Genomic DNA, 22,693 nt, shown 5'->3' with positions numbered 1-22,693 from the left:
TAATAAATGTACATTAATTTTCTCAGTCTCAGACAAACCTATGGCTCACAGAGAACACATGTAATAAATCAGTCTTTCATTAAACTGCAAGTTATACTGAGATACAGACATTGTTAATTTAGTTTTTATTGAGTACAAAATGCACTCCAAGTAGAAATCACTGCTCGTTTAATCACTGTGTGTTAGATTTGCATTATCTGGAATGTAAATTCCTCCCTTTCCTCAAAGGTGAGTCTTTTTTATGGAACTTGGGTTTCTTACTACACCTGCTCCCTATTCCCCGAATAAAACAGAGGCAAAGGAAATGAAAATGTTACCTGTTCATTGAATGCTCTTTCCAGTGACTACTGTCAAGTTAAGGAATGTGCAGTCCTGTCCGATGTGTACACTGGAGGCTCACAATCATTAATTGAATTCAAGTATCACATACTCATTAAAAAGGGAAAACAATTCACTAAACAGCAAAAACCTTTGTCCTCAAAGGTATTATTCTGTGGAATATCCAGAGGAAAAATAAGACTGTCCTCAATACTACAGTCTCATGATATAAGCCAAATGGCAAACGAGTCTAACAAGGGTAATTATACTATAAACATACATTTAAAAAAATAATTGATATAGCCACGGAATCCAGAATCACATTATTTGAATAATTTTCATTAATTGCTATACTTTACATAGTTACATTTTGTAAATTCAAGAATTCATGCTTTGTTGCACGCTTCATATAAATACTATAAAAAGACTACATAAGGTAGAGGTCTAGAAAGGAATATTGGCCCCACATGGATTTTCTAAGATACAGGAGGGATCAAGAAAACCTACAGCCACAGTGAGGCACAGATCTGGCTTTGGCAGAGAATATTTTGTGAGCTGCCACTTTGCCTGCATCTATGCCCCAGAGCTGAAAGCAAACTGGACCTGGTATTAGATGTGCAAAATGTGTATTCCTTTTAGGAATGCGTGAAGAAGATAGAGTTGGAGAGGAGATTACATATATTTGAAAAATTTCACTTATGTGAGAGCTTTGACAGGTTATTTTCAGGAACTATTTTGTTTGAGATCTTTTTAAATGCCTGGGATATTCGTTATAATTTATTAACTTAATTTTTAATAAGTCATCATTCTGTTATTTTAATTGGTGTGATTGAACAAACTCATTTTAATATTATTTTTAAAAGAATATTAAATATACATGGATAGAATTATGAGTGGCAAGAGGCACAGTGTTTGAAACAGTATACATTTTATTAGGAAAATGGTCTTGTTTTTGCAACTTTAAGACCTCTATTTGTTCCTCAGAGGATGCCTTATTGCCACTTGAAAACATGGCCAATGCTTTGGGGAGTAGACTCCATCAACTCACATTCAGCATTGTTTTGAGAATATAAAAAAATTCTTTCACAGTGAGAGATTAGAAATTTGTTAGAACTATTTTATTTAAATTGTTCATGACTTTGTGTTGTGATCATTGGAGGTTTCTTAATGTGATCAGCAAAACCTGGAAAGGAAAAACCTGAGCATTTATGTACAGAAATAAATAAGTTTACACTTAAGATAATGCTACAACTCAAAATAAAATCACAGTCCTTATATCCTTTCAGATTTTCATCCAAATTCAAAGAAAACTCAGTCCATGCATCTTTTCAGACTCATCAGTTCGCATGCATGTCACAGATTTGAAGGGTTTTGGTTATTTTTGCAGAGATATGATTAGGATGTAAAAATTCATCATATAAACATTCTTAATGATCAAGGAAGAACATTTTACGAAAGTAACTTTCTATGTCTATGTAAAACTTTAGATGGGTTTCATAGTAACTCTCGAAGTAAGAGGAATTAAGTATATTTTTTGTATTTCAGTTAAAAGTTAAAGACAAAAGAAAATAAGACCCACAATATTTTCTACTATTTGGTTATGAAGAGAACAACTGGAGTCTACAAATGCCACTTGCAGTATCTAAAGGTCTATAAGGTGCTGGCACATTCTGTTACAAAACACTTGTCACCTCTTTTTCCATATAAAGGTAGGAACTGCAGTGGGAAAGTCTTCAGCTGTACAAATTTAAAAATGAATTTTTACAACCCAGATGATGGACTGGTATACTTTAAAAGTGAGTTCATGAGTTTTATAAACACATTTCTCTCTCTCTCTCTCTCTCTCTTTTTCTTGACTAGCTTACATCATAATGGAGGAATAACATTTTAAAAATTTTGAATAGGCACTTACTGGAATTACAGTTAATCCTGATACAATCTAGATGGGGAAGAATAGATGAAAAATGAAAATTCATCCTTCAAGGTAATAGCTGCAGACATCCAATAAAATTACAGTCCACCCTTCCGGGGACAGACACATGCAAATATGGCCACTCCATATCATTATTCTTTACATACTTATAAAGCCCAGATGTTTTGTTATAAAAGTTTACCATTGGAAACAACAATAGAATGTTTTAAAAATGGCCAATTCAAACAAAGCTACATGGTGACAAATCTAAGTGAAGTAAAGAATTGTTAAATGTCAAAGATGTTTGGCTTAGACTGGCTGCAACTTTCTCCCCATCTGTGAAAGAACATATTGTTTTCCGCAAAATGTAAAAGTGCTCCGTCACAATGGGGTACGGTGCAGGTTCAGCTAGGCTCAGACATCTTGGACCTCCGAAATTTAATATCCCACAAAGGCCAACAGAATCCTTCAGAATTGCAGTGGTCAAATGGAAAGCAAGTTAAAATTATTCTTATCTTACCCTAAGGGTTTTTGTTTTGTTTTTAAATTTTATTTGCTTGGGCATAAAAAGGTAACTGCCAGATGTTGGCTGGATTCCATACCTTGCGTTAATTGGAGGAGGAAGGAAACAACTGTATGTTTCCTTTAGAAACTCCAGTGGCTAAGGAGCAGTCATTATTCAAGGCACACAAGCCTATCCTCTCTTAGGAGCTAACAATGTTATCTCTATGTAATAAGTGTCATGGTTCCCTTGATTTTCTTTTCTTGATTTTCCCTTTCTTATACTTGCTTTATATAAAAGTAGCTACTATAAGAACAGAACATCTGGTATGAGTAACACAAACTGTAATTATAGTGGTTATTTTTAAAAGACTATGTAGGATGTTTTATATTTTTTTATATGTATTTGTTGGTTTGGGTTTTATTATTTAATGCCTTTGGGGAACATAAAAAATATAAACCTAGATTCTGTTTCCATATAGCTGAGTTTGTCATGTGTCGTCAACCGCATCAGAAAAGTGGTTGCAAACAGCCAAGGACCAGCACCTACACACCTCTTTCTACAGAATGCTTTGCTGTTCAAAAATTCTCATGAGTGTTTCCACTTTGACTAACGGTAGTTTTACTGCATGCAATTAGGCGATTTGTTTTGACTGGCTTGTAATAACCTGTCATTGTCACTAGAGGGTACTCTAACAGAACAGTAAAGGAGAGTGCTCTGTGTTCTTAAAGTAGTGTTTAACTTAATATTAGTATTTAACTTAATTTCACTAATATTAATTAAATATAATTATATGCAACAAGACACCAATGGGATAATTTTATATTTTATGAGTTATCATTCTGCCCAGCACAATTTGAAAATGTAGGTGGGGTTTCCACAAATGCCTTACCTCATCACATTTTATTACTCTTTTGGGGGTAAATCTACATAGTTTCAAATTTTGTTTTTCTCTCTCTGTTTATTCATTTCTATCTATGTGTGTTTAACACTGCCAAAAATACAGTAAAACCTCATTAATTTTGACTCCTCTTATTTTGAAATAATGATAACACTGAAAATTTGGGCAGAATATTAATTCTTCCTTTGGTATAAGCAAAGATCTTTCAAGAAAAAAAATTAAACTCATAAACAAACAAGATTTTGAAAAGCCAAGTGTGGGAAGAAAACCGATTTCCAATACTTTATGTTGATGGCATAGTTTGCATGAAACAATGTGCTAATTATAATTAATTTTTATCCAACCATTAAAATCAGCCTAGAGAGCCCTTTCCTTGATAAGACTTTCCAAACTATTATGTTTTTGAGTATAATTTATAAAAATAAAAACTGCTTAAACAAATTTTAAAATCTGCAATTCAGACTTTTTCCTAATTCAGCCTGGTTTTTCCCCATAATTCATCCAGATTGGTGAGGTTTTACTGTAATGAGTCTTTCTCAATGCTACAATTAAGCAGGAAAGCATTATCTTTCTGTAGAAGAGCCTGTGTCACCAGTGTTCTCATGGCTGTTTGCTAAGGGCCGCAGACTTTGGGCATTGAAGGGCTGTGGATCGCTGTTTGATAGCAAAATACCACCACACAGTACTCCGAAACAGAAAAGATGGGGTACCACAAAGGTGATTATTCAAAGGAGAAGCCCATGGAGTAGAGTAAGAACAGCTCTTGATCTAGATAACAAAGCAGAAATTTGATATTTTGTGCAAATCTTTTCTAATAAGACATGTTTTTATTTATCTGCAAGGATGTCACCAGCAACCGATCCAAATGTCAGTGAATATATCAACAGAAAATTCAGCTTGAGGCAACCTCAGGCTTAATAATTTATACTTTCAATTAACCTCACTGACAGACATGGCTTCTCTTTTAAGAACCCTCAGTGGTAGAAATCACAAAACAGTAAGTTATGTTAAACATAAAAAATAAAATAAAAAATAAAAAGATGCCCCCAAAAACCTCAAAATACTTTAAATGATGGAAATAAGACCATTAAGTGTTTTAATTTTCCATGGCAAACAGGCTACTTGATCAATGATTGCAGGCAAAATTGAACAAAAAGTAAAAATGTGTTAGTTCAATGGGGGAAGGCAGGTTGTTACCTAGATTGACCGTCAATTTCACACGTCCTGCATCTAGCTCCAGGCGGAGGGTGTCAGCAGAGTCTCTAGAAGTGGTTGCCATCAGAATGCCATATGCACGCTGGGATCGGAACCGTAAGGAAACATCCTCAGCCTCCGTGTGCATGACTACGGGGAGCTGAATTTTCATAAACATGCTCCCATCATAGCTCAAAACCGTTGCCTCTAGAGATGGAAAATGAATATAATAAGTTCTTGGATGGTATAGTGCATTAATACTTTAAAGGGGAAAAGGATCATTTATTATCATTTATTTAAGATTTCTAGAACACAATACTACAAAATCAATTCATCTTCTTCAGAAATAAACAAAATTGTAAGCTGGAAAGAGAAGTCACAATAGAGGACTTTCCTTGTGAGATATTTGCTAAAGCCCAGAAACAGAGATATTAGCAGTTCCTTTTTTTTTTGTTCCCGGAGCACTTTCTACCTACAGCATTAATCATGTTGAATTTTGAGTGTTTGATTATGTGCCCCCCTTCTCAAGAGCAAAGATCACGTTCTTTTGTACAGCCACAGTGAGCCTAGTTTGAAACACCAGCAAAGTTGTGGATTTTTCTGTTGTTTTTGTTTGGGTTTTGTTGTTGTTTGTTTGTTTGAGACAAGGTCTGTATCCCCTAGGCTGGAGTGCAGTGGCAGGATCTCAGCTCACTGCAGCCATGACCTCCTGAGCTCAAGCAATCTTTCCACCTCAACCTCCTGAGTAGCTGGGACCACAGGCGCATGACACCATGCCAGGCTAGTTTATTATTAATACTTTTTTCTAGAGATGGGTCTCCCTTTGTTGCCTAGGCTGATCTCAAACTTCTGGGCTCAAATGACCCTCTCGCTCAGGTTCTCAAAAGGAACCTGTGCCCAGCCTCCAGCAACTTTTCAATGCATGTTTATGTATGGTAAGCCCACTGACTAGTTCTGTGAAATTAGTCAACCTTGCCTTGGCTCTGAAGTATTCATATGCACACCAAGAGGGTACTGCCAGAAGGTTTCCCAGGGCTTTGATCTGTCCTAAAAACCTGTAGTTCTAGGAGAAGTTACTGTCATCATTTTTTTTCATAATCTCTTCCCTGATAGAATTATTTTTAAAAGAAAAAAAAAAGAAATATGGCTGAACTATAGGAATGGGCCAATACTTTACCAAAGGTGATGTTTGAAAAGAAAAAAGAAAAACTGATATTACCAAACAACAGATAATGCTTCTTTTGAGCCATTATGTTTAGCAAGGCAATTTTTACAAAGGCTTAAACTGTTAACTTCCTTTCAAGGTTAATTTATAGAAGGGGAGTAACTTTAAATATTATCTATAAGCACAACCCTGGTGTCCTGAATAAGCTGTCACCCAAAGCAGTAATGATGTGCCTTTGCTATACTAAATAAGCATGGGGGTGGGACTGGGGAGCTTGTGAGGATGTTTGTTACTAAACTAAGGTAGGTGGCATCAGTAGGGAAGTTGCTTAGTACTGTCTTAAACACACAAAGAAATGAATAAAAAAAAAAACAAAACTGTGGATGACAACCTGACGGCTTTAAGAAATAGTCAGGACTCCTTAATGTTAAGCATCATATGGTAGCGGAATACTGCAAAACAAGCGTGAATCAGTTTGCGTTCTCATTGGTTCCAATAACTCAGGATGCTACTTAACAAAGAAAAACTACCTGGAATTAAAATGAACCAGGAAATTCTCATTATTTTGCCTACTTACACAGCATAGCAGCATAGCAATTAAGTATACTGATACAACTGTGTTCAATATTAGGACTATATTCAGAGTTGTGGTTTTGCAAGTTTATTTTTCAGAAAGTCAAGTACTGTTTCTATAAGACTTTAATCATTATTTGTTGTCATGATGGGATTAAGTGAGCATCCAGAACCTCTCTAAGCACTGAGTGTTCCAGGTCTCCCTGCTTAGGTTAGTTCCCTTCTCTTTTCCATCTACCTCTTGACTTAAGAGGGGGTAGCAGGCCTCTCTGGAGTAACATTTGCACAGAGACCTAAATGCTGAAAGAACCAGCTATTGAAAGATCTGCAGTGAAACATTTTTAAACAAAGGGATCTAAAAGTGCAAACACTTTTGACTCAGTCAACTCATATGCTCACTCCTCTAATATTTATTAAGGGTTCTGACTTCTCTCCTAAGCTGTAGCATTCATTGCCTATTGGAAATTTTCAATTGGAATATGAAATTTCAATTGGAATAATTCAATTGGAATATTATTAAACTCTTAATTCACTCCTTTCAAAAATGAACAAACTCAAAACATGCTCCTTCTTCAGTCTTCTCCATCTCAGTAAATGTGATAATCCCATTGCTCAGACCTAAAGCTTTCTGATTTCTCTTACTTTCTCTGCCATGTCCAATCCATTTGCAAGTCTGCAAGTCCTATAGGCTTTAATTCCAAACCACATTCTGAATTGATTGCTGCTCACCTCTGCCACTAATGTCCCTCAGATTTTGCTCTCATCTCTCACCTACACCACTGTAGTAGCTCCCTCAACCGTGTTCCTACCTTTTTAAACCTACAAAGATCAGTGTGACCCTGACCCCAGCCCATCTCTCTGGCCTTAGCTTTAAGCATGTCCCCCTTCGTGTTCAGTGAGCTCCAAATACACCAATTTCATGATCTCATTGAAGTGTTTGCACTTTTAGATCCCTCTGTTTAAAAATATTTCACTGCAGATCTTTAAATAGCTGGTTCTTTCAGCATTTAGGTCTCTGTGCAAATGTTACTCCAGAGAGGCCTGCTATCCCCTCCAGTTATTCAATATATATTCACCATTTCATTTTGTTAAAATGACCATTTCTTGTTTGTATAGTATTATCTGTATTGGCCCTTTAGAATACAAGTACCTTGAGGGCAGAGATCAGTCTCTCATATGCATTGCTCTATCAGCAGCAAGTGCCCCCACAATGCCAGGCCCACAGCAGAGCCTCCATAAATATTAATTGAATCAATAATTGCACACACACACATACACACACAGTGAGCTAATTTCAATTTGAATACCCAGCTTACATAAATGCTTACCAAAGAAATTAAGTATTTATTCTGCTTATTGCAAGTGAAATCTAATTTCAGTAACGTGCATGAACGAAATATCTAATAAAGTCCACTTTGAAGGCCAAAATTCGGCTGCAGAAGATAGGCCAGGGAAGTGTCTATTTATCAAAATAGGGGCCTCATGGTTAGGCAATGCCCTAAGCACTGATAAAACAAAATACGGTCTTTCAAAAACATAGTGGTTCTATATAATATCATATTTTTTCCAATTAGACAAAAAGTTTCCCAAATGGGAGTAAAATCCCAGTGGTCAAAGACCAGTGCAAATAATCAAATTGCTGTTGCTCAAAAATAATTAAAACCTGAGTGTAAAGTTATAGTAAATTCTAGAGAGAAAAATGCTTGTGGTATAATTTTAAAAGAAATTTGATCTTTACTTTTGTTTTTCCTAAACTAGACAATCATGACCCATATCTGTACAGCAACAAGTACCTGAATAAAAGTGTAAGAGCCATTATCAGTGTTCAGTTACTTTGGTTTCATATAGATAAAAGGATCAAAACAGTTTTTGTTTTCTCCTCTTTATTTAATGTCTACAACTAGGCTCTATTTATTATTCAATAATCATATTTTTGAAATAATCATATTCTTCTGGGAAAAGTGGCTTGATTTGATTGAAAACTAAATAGGGGGCACCTCCTTTTAGAAATACAGATGACTCACAATGGATCATAAATATAGTGTGAAATACAACCCAGAGAAAAAAATAATCAGAATCATTAGCCTTTAACAAAAAGCTGCAGGACTGAAATAACATAGTAAAGTAATAAAACTTGAGTGCCCCCGAGTGTCATTTTAAATAATTCTCAATGTGAAAATAACTTGTTGATAAACGACAAATGAAAGCCTAAACGATTCCTCAAAATTAGAGTTAATGTTTAATTAGACAAGAAATGGAAAATGCACAGGGTTGTAGTCTAGAGTTGCCAAATAAATGGTAAACAACATTCTGACATTTGAAGGTTATGCTATTTGGCAGCATCTTTGAACACTAGTAAAATTATTTCATCATTTAGAATATACAATAATTATTTAAAAGGCTAATTCCAGCACAGTACTTCCACTGGCGGAGAAAACCAGTGTCAACTTTGTCTTCTATATCTCCTTCTCCCTTGTCATTAAGTTTGATAAATTTGCTTTTCTACATTATTCTTTGTTGCAGTCTAAAGTGTACACCTGTGCTCAGTTTTGCCGAAAGGCAGTCACATATTGTGATCAACGATGAAAATCAGACAGGGAGCCAAACTGTATTGCTCTGACATCTGTCCCTCCATCTGTTAGAATTTAACAAACAGTATAAAGTAGATCTCTGATTATATCAATGCTCTTATTCTTACATATAACAGAATAATTTTTATATGATCAAGTCTCCACAAATTCTCAGTTTTATTAAAAATAAAGAAGAAGGGAAAGTTCTAAATTTAACTTTTATTCATTGAACATTATTTCTGTACTACTCTTTCTTGCAGGATCAATACATGTAAAACTAAATACTCTCTTCTTGTCTGCCTAAGTTAGCAAGTATTTTGTTCTTTCTTATAAACTCCTTTGCTTCCTTAGGCAGGATAAACATCTCCTATAATGCAAAGGCAACATAATTTTTCCATGCTGAACTTTCTAAATCCAAGGAGTTGAAAAAGTTTTTTAATTACTTTGAATAATTATTTTCATAAATTATAAATTATCAATTTTTGCTCAATAATAAGAAAACAACTTTAAAAGTTCTCTTAAATAAAGAAACTTCAAGAGTTGTCAACTCTTATTTGATCAACAACAGCCTTATGTGACCAATTTGTGTCTGGAGAAGAAACTCTGTCAAAGCCCCCTTTTTTAAATTGGAAACTCAGAGGTTCACACATGAACTTGTGATAACTGAACCAGGGCATAACAGCCAGGAACTGGGCAGAAGCCAAATTTTGTGGTATTGAGCATGACAACCATCACACATTTCCTTTGCTTTCAGGAGGCACCCTAACGTGAGCAAGAAAATTACTTCTGAAAAGCAAAGGACTCACGCAATACACATGGGGAGTCCAGTAACAAGAACCACCCAAAAATGCATACAGCCAACCTGGAGACAAAGAAATCTGCAGAAACTTCCAGCCTCCGATCAGATAAAGACGTATGCTGAATCCCAATGAGGAAGTTTGCTATTAAATTCTCATTTACAAATCTACATATGCTTGCTGCCCCTTTTTCTAATCATTGCAATATATAAATATTTCTTCTCTCATCTTGGCTCTGAAAGGTCTACAATTTCTATTTTCATTTTTGCCATATGTAGTAGCGGAATATTGCCACAGGGTGGTACACCACGCATAGTTAACGGAAAGCTTCTGTAATTCATGTGACAGTTGAGTTATACTCTTTTTTCAGCTTCACTTAACCAAGAGGCATCAGAATAACTGGCAGCTCTCTGAGTGATTAAAATTAAAACAAAACCTTAAATCATGCAAGTTCGCTAATCTCATATTATGCCTAACTGTATTATACCTTGCAAGCTTTGTTACATTGTTCATCCTTTTGGCAATTTCCAAAAACAAAACTAAACAAACTAACTAAAATTAGGAAGCAAAATGCAAAGAGGAAACTTATAAAGAATATACACCATACTAACTAAACTATGCAGAAAGAGCTAAGTTGTATTGACAATTCACAGAAATGCCGGTTAGGTACTATCATAAAGACAATGAATATATCTATATCTATGTGATAACACACCCGTCTGTTGACCCATCTAATTGCATGACCCACAATAATAATAGCATATGGTAAGCGGTTTAATATATGATTACTATGTTACTATTAAATATTTATATTTTTAATATTAATCGTAGAACTAATAAGTTGATGTACCTCCTTTTTAAGATAAATAACCAAAATCAGATTTCAATTTTGGGTTTCACAAAACAATCCCTCCTTTTCCTAGGAGGTTTTAGGCAAACTGAATTGAACTATTTCAGTAATAAAAAAGGGAAACAATAAATATTCATAGCTTAAAAATAGATGTCAGGTAATTTTAGGCTAAATATGTAATAAAGCAATGTTATTTGTAGCAGGTGAGGACAATGGAACGACTCATCACTATTTTTTCATATTGATTTTTAGTTCCATTGTCGAAAATAAGTGACAATAGGTGTAGTGACTGAAGCATTTATCTGAAACACTGGGTCGATGGAAGAATAAGCTTAGAACTATTTGTTCTGCTATTTATTCCTTTAGCCTGTTCTGCAGATCAACTGGGACGGCTATTACCCTTCAGTTTTCTTTGAATCCTCATTCCTTTTATTTTATAGAGTGAAAAAAAAAGAAAAAGAAAATGTGGGTTTGCCTCCTGTAAGGAAAAGAGAGGCAGCACCTGCTCAGAACTTCAATAGGCACAGTTTAGCCTTAACAGTAAATTGGTAAATGAATCCTCTGCAGTTGGTTAGGTCCTAGCCAAAGGTAAGTACTTTTTCTATTAGGATACACTTCCAGAAACGTTGGTGCACCTTAGATGATTGAAAGTCAGCTTACTTTTCAGAGAGGATATTGCCTCTTTTGTAAGTTGACTGAAGTGAAATGAGCAGGCTAACTTAAGTCTCACCCAGTTGTGTCAGGGAAGTTGCAACTCATAGCTTAGCTTCCCTCAAATGCTATTTCTTAGCATGGGTATTAGCACTAGAAGCCATAGGTATGTCTAATTCATGCCTCTTTTACTGTCTAATGTTCTGAAGTTAAAAACTGGGCAAAAAAGACAGCAGTTATTGTCTATAATACATCTTAGGCTCATACTCTAGAGGATGCTAAAGATTCAAGTTTCTATTCCTGCAATATACTTAAGAGCTGTGTCCTTTCAGAATCAAGCTCTTTGAAAAACATTAAGAGCTCATTAGTAATCCATGTCAGGTATGGCTGCTCAGCTTGCAAACGGAATTTACTTCAGTAGAGTACATATTATGTTTCAATGGTCAGTGCAGGTTTGAGGTCAACATTTAATACACTTTTCATCTCAGGGAGTTGGCTGTTGGGGTTTTAGAATCCTACCTCTCTCACAGGACCTGCCAAGATAGCCTGTTCCGGAACAATCACAGACATATCTGTTCCAGCCATCCCTGCACATGCCATTGTTTTTGCAAGGGTTGCTAAGGCACGGTTTTGCTGTTTCCCTTGAGCAGGAGGGCTTCACTCCAGCAGTACTTTGAACTTCAGCCATTTGCCGGATATCTTTGCTTTGGCCATCGATGAACAAATCCCTGATGCAGCCCACGTAGCCATAGTTGAGCAGAGCAGTCCACACCTCGGTGGGGAAGACAAGGCCAGCTTTATTTTCTGGCAGGCCCCCCAGGTACAACTCATCATCCAGGTCCAGAATCTCACTCTCACCAGGAGCAGTGTAGGGAGTACGCAACGTGTTGACAGAAATGGTACCTATTTCAAAGACAGGAGAATGCACAGGTCTTTAAAAAGCACCAATGTGTTATAAATATCTTTCTCTCTTTCATCTGCTTGATGGTTAACTCCTTGAAGGCAGACAATTCTTATTATTCTTTCTATCCTCACTTTCTGGTATTTCCTAGAGAAATTGAGAAATCCATGGTATTAAGAAACTTTAGAAATAAAACAGACTAAATGGTTCCATTTGAACTTGACAATGAAAACCAAAGTGTACAGCCAACAAATAGTGTTTGAGAGCCTCTGACAGTTCAGCCAATGCATGCATACATATATTAAAAATAAAGAAACTGTAGTTCTATATCAGTCTCTAGAAGAAAGTCAGATTCCCCTTGGTTAGTGCTTGTTTTCAAAGCCAATATTCAATTGGAATCCAAAGAAAGATTTTATGTTCCTATTTTAACTGACTTGATTACTTTGATGGAGCACAATAGTTTCACAGATTACCTATGTCAAAACCTGACTTCATCACTCCTAGCTGTATAAATCCATTGATTAACTTATATAGTTTTGTTTCCCTTATTCATAATATGGGCACAATAATATCACCCACCTTATAGGGTTGCACTTAGTGTTAAACAAAATAATACTAGTAATGTACATGGTTTATAATAAGCACTGTATAAATGTTTGTTATTATATTTCAGTGAAAGAATCAAGTAAAATCTATTGCTTCCTTATTTTTAAACCAAGCTAGTTATTTATTTAAATTAACAAGGCTTTCTTTTTCTCACTCCAAATGTTAAGGAGAAAAATCTATTGGTTTATACATACAAAGGGCTCTAAGTCCTAAGTATAGAATAACCAGGTATTCATCTACATAGGATCATTTGAGGGTCACAGAAAAATATTAGTGTAATCTATGAAAAAAAAGAAAGATAGAAAGCACATTCCTGATCAAAACGTGCATACGTACTGTCAGATTAACAAAATTCCACTGATACTCTATCTTCAGAAAGACATTTGTACAAATCCAACCATGATACCTGAACAGAACACCACAAGGACCCACAACCACATTATTCCAGATTTATTTCTCATCTCCAGATTATAAGGAAGGATAGGAAGAGTCTGATGAGAGAGAGAGGATGAGAAAAGGTCTGATAGCATGCCGCGGCATGGGCATAGAACCTCAGGTATTTAGGGAAGAGACACAAGAGACACCTGGAGATGGGAGGTGTGATACAGAAGTAGGGTCAAAAAGAATAAGTGGAGGGTAGGTCGGGTGTGTGTAGGGAGACACATTTTAGTTGCTACACAGAATACCAAAGGCCCGCCCCAAGTGAAAACACATACCTAACTAACGATGTAAGGCTGCGGGCCCTGATGTGCCCAGGAGTATTCCAAATCCCAGCAGAAAGGCCCCCTTCAATCTAGGCAGTGTAATGGGGTCTGTCTTTGTGAGAGAGAAGGGCATGGAAGCCACTGACAAAGACTGCTCAGGTGGCTGAGTCATTAAGAGGATATTTGGCTCTCTAGACTTTTAGAGAAAGAAAAGGGAAAAGCTCCTAGGGGAGAAACACTCAAAGGCATTGCTATTTTGGCCTTCCAATGAGGGGAGCAAAATAAGAGATTTCTTAGGGAAGCAGCCAAAAGGGAAAAGGACAAAGTATTCATTTTTACTGTTCACATTTGTACAAGTGTCTAGAAGAAAACTCTCATTTAGGAACATATGGGAACCATAAAATCCTATTTAGAAAAATATAAAGCATGGCATTTTGGGGAAATAAAATTTATAATATTGAGAGAGAATGGTGACTCTTTTCTATTTCTTTTTTTTTTTTTTTTTTGAGACGGAGTCTCGCTCTGTCGCCCAGGCTGGAATGCAGTGGCACAATCTCGGCTCACTGCAAGCTCCGCCTCCCGGGTTCACGCCATTCTCCTGCCTCAGCCTCTCCGAGTAGCTGGGACTACAGGCGCCCGCCACCACGCCCGGCTAATTTTTTGTCTTTTTTAGTAGAGACGGGGTTTCACCGTGGTCTCGATCTCCTGACCTCGTGATCCGCCCGCCTCGGCCTCCCAAAGTGCTGGGATTACAAGCGTGAGCCACCGCGCCCGGCCGCTCTATTTCAAATGGAATGATCATTACATGCATTTTAAAACATCATTTTGTATATAGCACTATTCAAAATACCTAAGAAGTGAATAAACAGATGGTCCCTATCCTCTGCAGTAGCTAATGAAAGTTAGAATATGATGAGAAAGAGTCTTTTAATGACAAAAGGAAAGGTGGACACTTTAAAAAGCACGTATTATCATGGAAAGCAAAGAGTTACATGCAATGAACAAAGTGCCATGTTCTTCTTTTTTTTCTTTCTGAGACAGAGTCTTACTCTGTCACACAAGCTGGAGTGCAGTGGCAGGATCTTGGCTCACTACAACCTCTGCCTCCTGCTTTAAGAAACTCTCATGCCGCAGCCTCCCAAGTAGCTGGGATTACAGGTGTACGCCATCACAGCCAACTAATTTTTGCATTTTTAGTAGAGATGGAGTTTTGCAATGTTGGCCAGGTTGGTTTTGAATTCATGGCCTCAAGTGATCCACCCACCTTGGCCTCCCAAAGTGCTGAGATTACAGGCGTGAGCCACCATACCCAGCCAAAGTGACATGTTCTTAAATAAGAGAGGGATTCTACTCTATTTTCCAATTAGTTCAATAAGGCTTCCTAAAAGCAGTAGAATTTCTGAGGATTTGATGAAATGAATATCCACTATTGAGAAGAAATGTTAGGAGACACGGAACTTAGCAAAGGAACAATGACAAATTATTCCAAGTGTGGTGATATATTCCTATATATATATATATATATATATATATATATGTAAACATATATGTGTGTATGTATTCCCATATGCTCTTTTTTATTCAGCTCAGATGGGGAAAAAAGCCCTTGGAAAGGCTGTACTGTCCTTACTCATGGTATTGTAATTCTGACACTAAGAGGACTCCTCGAGGACTCCCGAGATGAGGAAATTCACTGGCTTCCACAACTCACTTTCTCCCCCTTTCATGTAGTTTCCATACCTTAGTGCACTGTGTCTGCACTGACTCTAAAGGGCAAAATGGATGCCAGGTGGTTTACACAATCATTCATGACAGTTTGTCTGACAGTAAGGATGGAGTAATTGTTTCTCTTGATTTTTATTTATGGTGTGTTAGTGCTTGCTTTGAGCAAAGTATTGTAAGAAAGTTCAAATAAGTTATTTTATGAATGTGCTTGATGATATAGACAGGGTAAGATTCTTACTATAACTTTATCATTAGACTTGAGTTTTCTGAATATGGTCATAAAGATCACAATTTTCAAATATCCCAGTGCACACTTAAACACACACCCACACCCACAGACACACACACACTCTGAAACAAACGTTTAAAAGAAAAAAAAATATTTAACTCTACGGCCTCTGAAGCACTTTGGTATTTTCTCTCTCATCATATCATTTTATTAAAACAAATGCTGGACCATCAATGGATTTTAGCATCAGCTAAAATGTTGTAACCCACGGTACAAAAAATAAATAAATAAAAAACAAAAACAGATTTAAGGGTTACTATCATAAAGAGCATGTTTCTCCCATAGTTCCTTATTGTCCCTTTGAGAGACAATTGTAGAGTTCTCATAGAAAGAACAAGTAGGCCAGGCATGGTGGCTCACGCCTGGTAATCCCAGCACTTTGGGAGACCGAGGCGGGTGGATCACCTGAGGTCAGGAGTTCGAGACCAGCCTGACCAACACGGAGAAACCTCATCTCTACTAAAAATACAAAACTAGCTGGGCACGGTGGTGCATGCCTGTAATCTCAGCTACTTGGGAGGCTGAGGCAGGAGAATCGCTTGAACCCGGGAGGCAGAGGTTGCGGTGAGCCGAGATCGCGCCATTGCACTCCAAGGGCAACAAGAGGAAAACTCCATCAGAAAGAAAGAAAGAGAGAGAGAGAGAGAGAGAGAGAGAGACAGAGAGAGAGAGAGACAGAGAGAGAGAGAGACAGAGAGAGAGAGAGAGAGAACAAGCAACAAAACATGAGACAGAAGGAAAAAGGAATTTAATCCTACCTTTAACTCAAATTTAATCCAAGAAAGACTACAACTTAAATTGAGCTCTGGATTCAAAGGAGACACATCAGGCAAATGGGTGGATCAGATATCAGTCATTGGAATATTATGCACACAGACACCATAGGATGAAGAAAACAGGGCTGAAAATCAAGTACTATTTTATCTATATGCTTTGCTAATCCGTATGAACTTGTATTTTAGAAAATCTTTGTAAAAGAGATGGCAAATAATCAGAAAGTAAAGAATTTAATTCAAGTGGGACGGAAGCAATTATTTTTATATTTTGAAAATTTATGGAGTAAAAATGGTTTGAATTAATAATTAAATTTTATTACTGAGACAAATGCAAATAGAAATTTATATTTTAGCCTAAACATGTGTCCTGAAATAGACACATTTCCAATAAGGGATTTGAATCCCAGATCTCCTTAACGATTTTTACTATGGATATGAATCAAAGACAAATTCACCTAGCAAAAGAGTCTTCACAGAATCCGAATTAGTTTAAACCAATTCAACTCATAGATATGAGCATAGTGAAATTTAAATATTAAGGTTCCCGTGTGCTTATTTTATTATAATTGAGTTATAAAATCAGTGGTTACAAAGAACACATCAAATTAATATTTAAACCTGGTTCATTGATAATTGAAGACAACTGAGTAGTTGCCAAACTCTATATTTCAATGCAAAAGGAGCATTTTCCAAAGGCTGAGGTAAATAAATGTTATAAATACATTTTTAAGAGAAAACAAAAATCTAAATGTATTAATGGGTCATCCCTCTATCTTTTTCCAGGAACCACAAATATTGACATGTTCTTTTTCAAATAGTTTGATTCTTTCATACATTCTACCCCTTCTACTAAATTTATATTTGAAGTTTCTGGTAAATTAACTATATATTTTATGTAAACATTGTTACATTAAGGCTGCTAAAATTGGGGAACAGTAGTCATATTTGAGAAATTATCTAGACCGGGGTTTCATGCTTCACTATTTAAGAATGCAAAGCAGCCTGCTATGCTATTTTATTTTTTAAAGGAATGAGATCGCAACTAAAAATAAATTATTTGTGGACATACAACTTTTTTTTTTTTTTTTTTTTTTTTTTTTTTTTTTTTTTTTAGAAGGAGTCTTGCTCTTTCACCCAGGCTGGAGTGCAGTGGCGCGATCTTGGCTCACTGCAGGCTCCGCCCCGCAGGGTTCACGCCATTCTCCTGCCTCAGCCTCCCACGTAGCTGGGACTACAGGCGCCTGCCACCTCAACCGGCTAATTTTTTTGTATTTTTAATAGAGACGGGGTTTCACCGTGTTAGCCAGGATGGTCTCGATCCCCTGACCTTGTGATCCGCCCGCCTCGGCCTACAACTTTTATAATTTTAATGTAGAAACCGCATTACATTCATTATATTCTTACATTTAAAGCTGTTTTTTCATGACATATGTAAGAGGTAAAATGAAGTTGATAAGCAGACAAGGTAATATTTAAGAATATTCATAAACAAGTAATAAATTTATATTTCATGTAAAATTGTATGAAAAGGTTAAAAAAACTTTTTAAAACAGCTCTTAGTTATAAAAGTGGAAGTGAAATTTACAACATAGTGAGGTAGTTTTTCATTACCTATCAGTTTCCATTATTTTTTCTATCCCAGTTTTATTGTCTGTTCTACTTCCATAAGATTAGTTTACAGGGTGAGAAGAAACACAGAGTGAAGGTGAGATTTAAAATATGTTAAGTTTATGTCAAGAGTTAAATTACTTCAAAAGTTTAAATTACTAGGAAATGAGGAGTAGAAAATAGTGTGCTGTAATAGGGAACCCTTTTTCCTGATGAGAAAATGCGATGTTCTAGCTCTTCAACTAACTAGCTAGCAAGTTTAGCCAAAGGATAGATTTGTTAGGCTTCAATGTGGCTCTTATGAAAAGTAAAGAAATTCACTAGATGGATTACTAAGATTCCTTTTTGAATAAACAGTTTTTAAATTACTGCTTAAATGAATCGTTTAAATTAATGTCAATTTTATCTATACATAATTCTGCACCACCTGTCCCTATACAAACTAATCAGATTTCACAAAGTTACAGTTACTTGCCAAATTCCTAGTCTAATAACAAATTCAAACTTGATGAAAAAGGCACAAAATAAGTAATAAAAATGGAATACAACATTGACAGTAGGGTATAATGTAAAATGTAAAATATATAATCTCATAAAATAATTTAAAAAACCCAACATATTAACAGTGGGTATTTGGTGATAGTATAATTATGAGTGTTTTTAAAAAACTTTCTGTATCTTTTTTAAAACCAATGTCATCTATGAGGTTTTTAAAGAAATAAAATTAACTGTATTTGAAAACAAAACAAAAATACCATCTTAATATTCCACTCTCTGCTTATTACCATCTGTTTACTGCTTACTTAATTCATCTGTGAGCTGGAAACTTCAGGAATTAAATGAATATATGAAAACAGAAATCTTATGACAAAAATTTAAAAGTTTAATAATATCTGGTATTGGCAAGAATAAGAGGGAAAGGGCACTTCAATTACTGTAGATAAGAATGTAAATTGAAACAGCAGTTATAACCTGTCATTATCTTTCAAAATTAAAAATACAGTTAATCCAGCAATCCCAATTCTCACATTCAATCCTAGATATTCCGACCAATATACACAAACATTTCATGTATGAAGGCATTATCTATAAACTAGTTTAAAACAGTGAAGGTTTAAAAAAAGTAAAAATTCAAATGTTCTTCAATAGAGAAATGCCTAAATATCAGTATGTTCAAACTAAGGTATGTATGGTGTCACTACAAAGAATGGCACAGAAAACGCTCCCTGTAAGTTTTTTTTGTCACATAGTAATTGGTAAACTATAATCTTGACTATGGAATAAAGGCTGTATAATTACTTTATGTGTGTGAACATATTTATAGATATATTGATGCCTAGAAAAAGAACTGGGAATTTTTCAACGCCAAATTATTTTAGTGGTTATCTATGGAGAACAGAGTAAATTGATGAGGGAAGTGTGTGGTAAGGGGAAACTCTTCACTTTGGTAGTTTTTGAATTGCCTGGACATATTCACCAAAAGCATGTATTTATACATTAAACACATCATGCATTACACAAATGCACATATATAAACACACATACACATTCATAGCAATGTATAGACACATATACATTTTAAACATGATCATACACAATGTTGGAAGGTTGTAAATACCAATCAAATAACATTCTGCAGCAATTGAAATATTATTTTGCAGAAGTTCCACAGATTTCCACTCAGCATTCCACAGTAAAGGTCACTAGGTCTGAGTGTGGTCAGTTAACTGCCTGTCTCCTTAGGGTGAAACTGATGCCATAGTCCAGAGCCTGCCCCTTAGCTAGGCAAGCCCAATGAGGAGATTTGGTAGATTTTCAGAGGGCGGTTTCACTTCCCAGGTTTGACTGATACTTACTAAGTCCATAACACCAATGTATAAAATAAGAATGCCAAGTTACTAATTTCCTCTGAGGAAGTACCTATCACAGGACATGAAATACCTTCCCATGTAGCTCTGTCAATAGGGATGTCAATTATAATCAAATATTACTTATTCATTTATGATGAGAAATTTACTTGTTACAGGAATGTGAATACTCATATGCACTCATCCCTCGGTATCTGTGGAAATTGGTTCCGGGATCTCCTGGAGACACCAAAATCTGTGGATGCTTGAGTTCCTGATATAAAATGGCTTAGTATTTGCATATAACCCATGCACATCCTCCCATGTGCTTTAAATCATCTCTAGATTACTTATATCTAATACAATGTAAATGCTACATAGTTACCATACTGCATTGTTTAAGAAACAATGACAAGAAAAAATGTCTGTATATATTCAGGGCAGACTCAATTTTTTTTCCAATTCTTTTCAATCCATAGTTGATTGAATCCACAGATGCAAAACCCACAAAAAATGGGGGGCCGGGCCGACTGTATACGTAACTGGTCTATTTTCTCCCTCCACTCTAATCAGACTTACAATGGGAACTGAATCTTAATCAAAAGAGTGTATGGGGAACATGGATTCTGAACAAGAAGAATGCATGAGATAAGGAAATGTATAGTGATATTGGCCTGGGAAGGCTTGACACTCTTATCTCAATTAAATGACCTGCCTCCTTCTTTACAGTGGGGATGAAGTTGCCAAGTTCGCTGAGCAGTGTTCAGAAGATTACTGCTAATATTTGCCCCTGTGAGTTTCTTTTCTTTAGATATGTTAATACATTGAAGTTCTACAAGCCCGGGGGCCTAGCTCAGGTACTTCTGAAAAGCTCTGCTCTGAATCTTTGCTTATGATTCCGTAATTCCCAGAAAATAAATTTTGTTACTTAGATAATCTTGAGCAAAAGAGTACATAACATCATATTAAACAGCCTGAAAAATTATGTTTATACTCTAACTGCAACTATATAAAATATATATACATGTTAACAAAAACTGAAGGACAACGTACAAATATAAAAAATATTTTGAGTGTGGAGAAACAGTAAATGACTTTTTTCTATAAACTTCTTCAGCATAAATAAATATAAACATTTTAATAAAACTTAACATTACAATTTTAAGCAAAACTGACCCCATCTGGTCATATGGTCAAAGAACTAGTAAATTATTGGTAAGGTACTTTGGTGCTTCTTCTGATGAATAGGGGTTTATGGGTATGGATATGAAACAAAGTATTATAAATGCACTTAAAATTACTTCAATGTATATAATAGGATACGAGGCAGAGGCATGGGAGGAACGTTTACAGTCAGAGGGCAAGTTCAAACAAGACCTAAGCAGAGAAATTGTCTAATGGTTGTTCGAGTAGAAATGTTTAAGGGCCGGGCGCGGTGGCTCACGCCTGTAATCCCAGCACTTTGGGAGGCCGAGGCGGGCGGATCACAAGGCCAGGAGATCGAGACTATCCTGGCTAACACGGTGAAACCCCGTCTCTACTAAAAATACAAAAAATTAGCTGGGCGAGGTGGCAGGCGCCTGTAGTCCCAGCTACAAGGGAGGCTGAGGCAGGAGAATGGCGTGAACCCCGGGGGGCGGAGCTTGCAGTGAGCCGAGATCGCGCCACTGCACTCCAGCCTGGGTGAAAGAGCGAGACTCCGTCTCAAAAAAAAAAAAAAAAATAAAAAATAATAAAAAAAAAAAAAAAAAAAAAAAAAGTAATGTTTAAGTGTGGTGATTCATGAATGGTGTACACAGAAATCAAGGCTGGTAATAGATAGCTAGAAAGTGCTGTTCACATCAAACAGTGATTACTATAAACCTCTAATTATGTGCTCTTGAGAGAGCCTTGTACCTTTCCCACTGTAATTTCTAGTTCTTAAACTGGAACTCTATGGCTTCAATTCAAATCTCAATGGCTTCGTAGCCGTTAAATGTAGGCTTACCCATGAATAACCGCTGACACAATCTGCTGTACTCTGCTGTATACAAGCCAACTTTGACAAGAATAATGAGTTTTCTCTTTGATTTCATTGTGTAATGATGGTTTACAAAAAATAAAATAAAATAAGCCTGGCAGTTTGCTATAAAAATACTTGAGAGGGTACCTTTGACTGAGCCAAAGAGCTTAACACAAATTTAAGCAGTATTTGTGCCCCAAGAAAACAATCATTAACGTCATCCTAACTGTAGCTCCATTCACACTTTAGCTAAATACCTGGGCAGCTGTTTTGTGTTGAGGGTGGGACCAGAGAAGAGGCAAAGGAGAAGTCTGGAAAGAGAGAGACTGGTTTAAAAGCAACAACAACAAAAACGCTCAGCTGTAAGTCCTGCAAAAATTGCAAAGTAATGGGCCTCTTCAATCATATTTATTAACTCCAGTGACTTAGGGGTTTTGCCCTGTTAGTAGCTAAGTTATCCACAGAGGATATTTACATTTTGCAACACTTAAGTCACCCACTCTGATTCACTAAATCATGCCTGCACTTGGTGTGGTTTCTCCTTTGCTAGCTTAGTGCAGGATCTGGAAGTGCCATTTACGGCTCAGCCCACTCGGCTTTCCATGTCGCTGACCCTCTAGTGAGCAGGCAGTGGAAGAAAGCTGCATTGCACATAATGAACAGCTATAGCCAAGCAGAATTAATCAAACTGTGGAAATTAGAGTGAATTTTCCCCATGTCTCAGATTGGAAGAAGGAACATACGTTAGAAATAACCCGTTACAATCAGTTTTGCCAAAATGAGAAAGTTTTAGAAAATTACA

General features: G+C 36.2%; 1 protein-coding gene across 18 annotated transcripts in view; it reads right to left on the bottom strand.

Annotated features, from left to right (window-relative positions):
* The window catches only part of NRXN1 (neurexin 1), a 1,136,968-nt gene that overhangs the window by 621,826 nt on the left and 492,449 nt on the right, over window positions 1-22,693 (bottom strand). For 11 of the 18 annotated variants that reach the window (XM_055242605.2, XM_055242606.2, XM_055242608.2 and 8 more), the window contains 3 exons: window positions 11,953-12,336; window positions 4,831-5,034; window positions 2,231-2,257 (listed from right to left, as the gene is read on the bottom strand). In XM_055242605.2, the coding sequence (XP_055098580.1) occupies window positions 2,231-2,257; window positions 4,831-5,034; window positions 11,953-12,336 (615 nt within the window). The remainder of the gene's footprint in view (window positions 1-2,230; window positions 2,258-4,830; window positions 5,035-11,952; window positions 12,337-22,693) is intronic. The other 7 variants (XM_055242611.2, XM_055242616.2, XM_055242618.2 and 4 more) reach the window with 1 other exon arrangement.

Source organism: Symphalangus syndactylus, chromosome 14 (genome assembly GCF_028878055.3).
Source record: "Symphalangus syndactylus isolate Jambi chromosome 14, NHGRI_mSymSyn1-v2.1_pri, whole genome shotgun sequence".
NCBI lineage: Eukaryota > Metazoa > Chordata > Mammalia > Primates > Hylobatidae > Symphalangus > Symphalangus syndactylus.
This window is presented reverse-complemented; position numbering and strand designations above follow the sequence as displayed.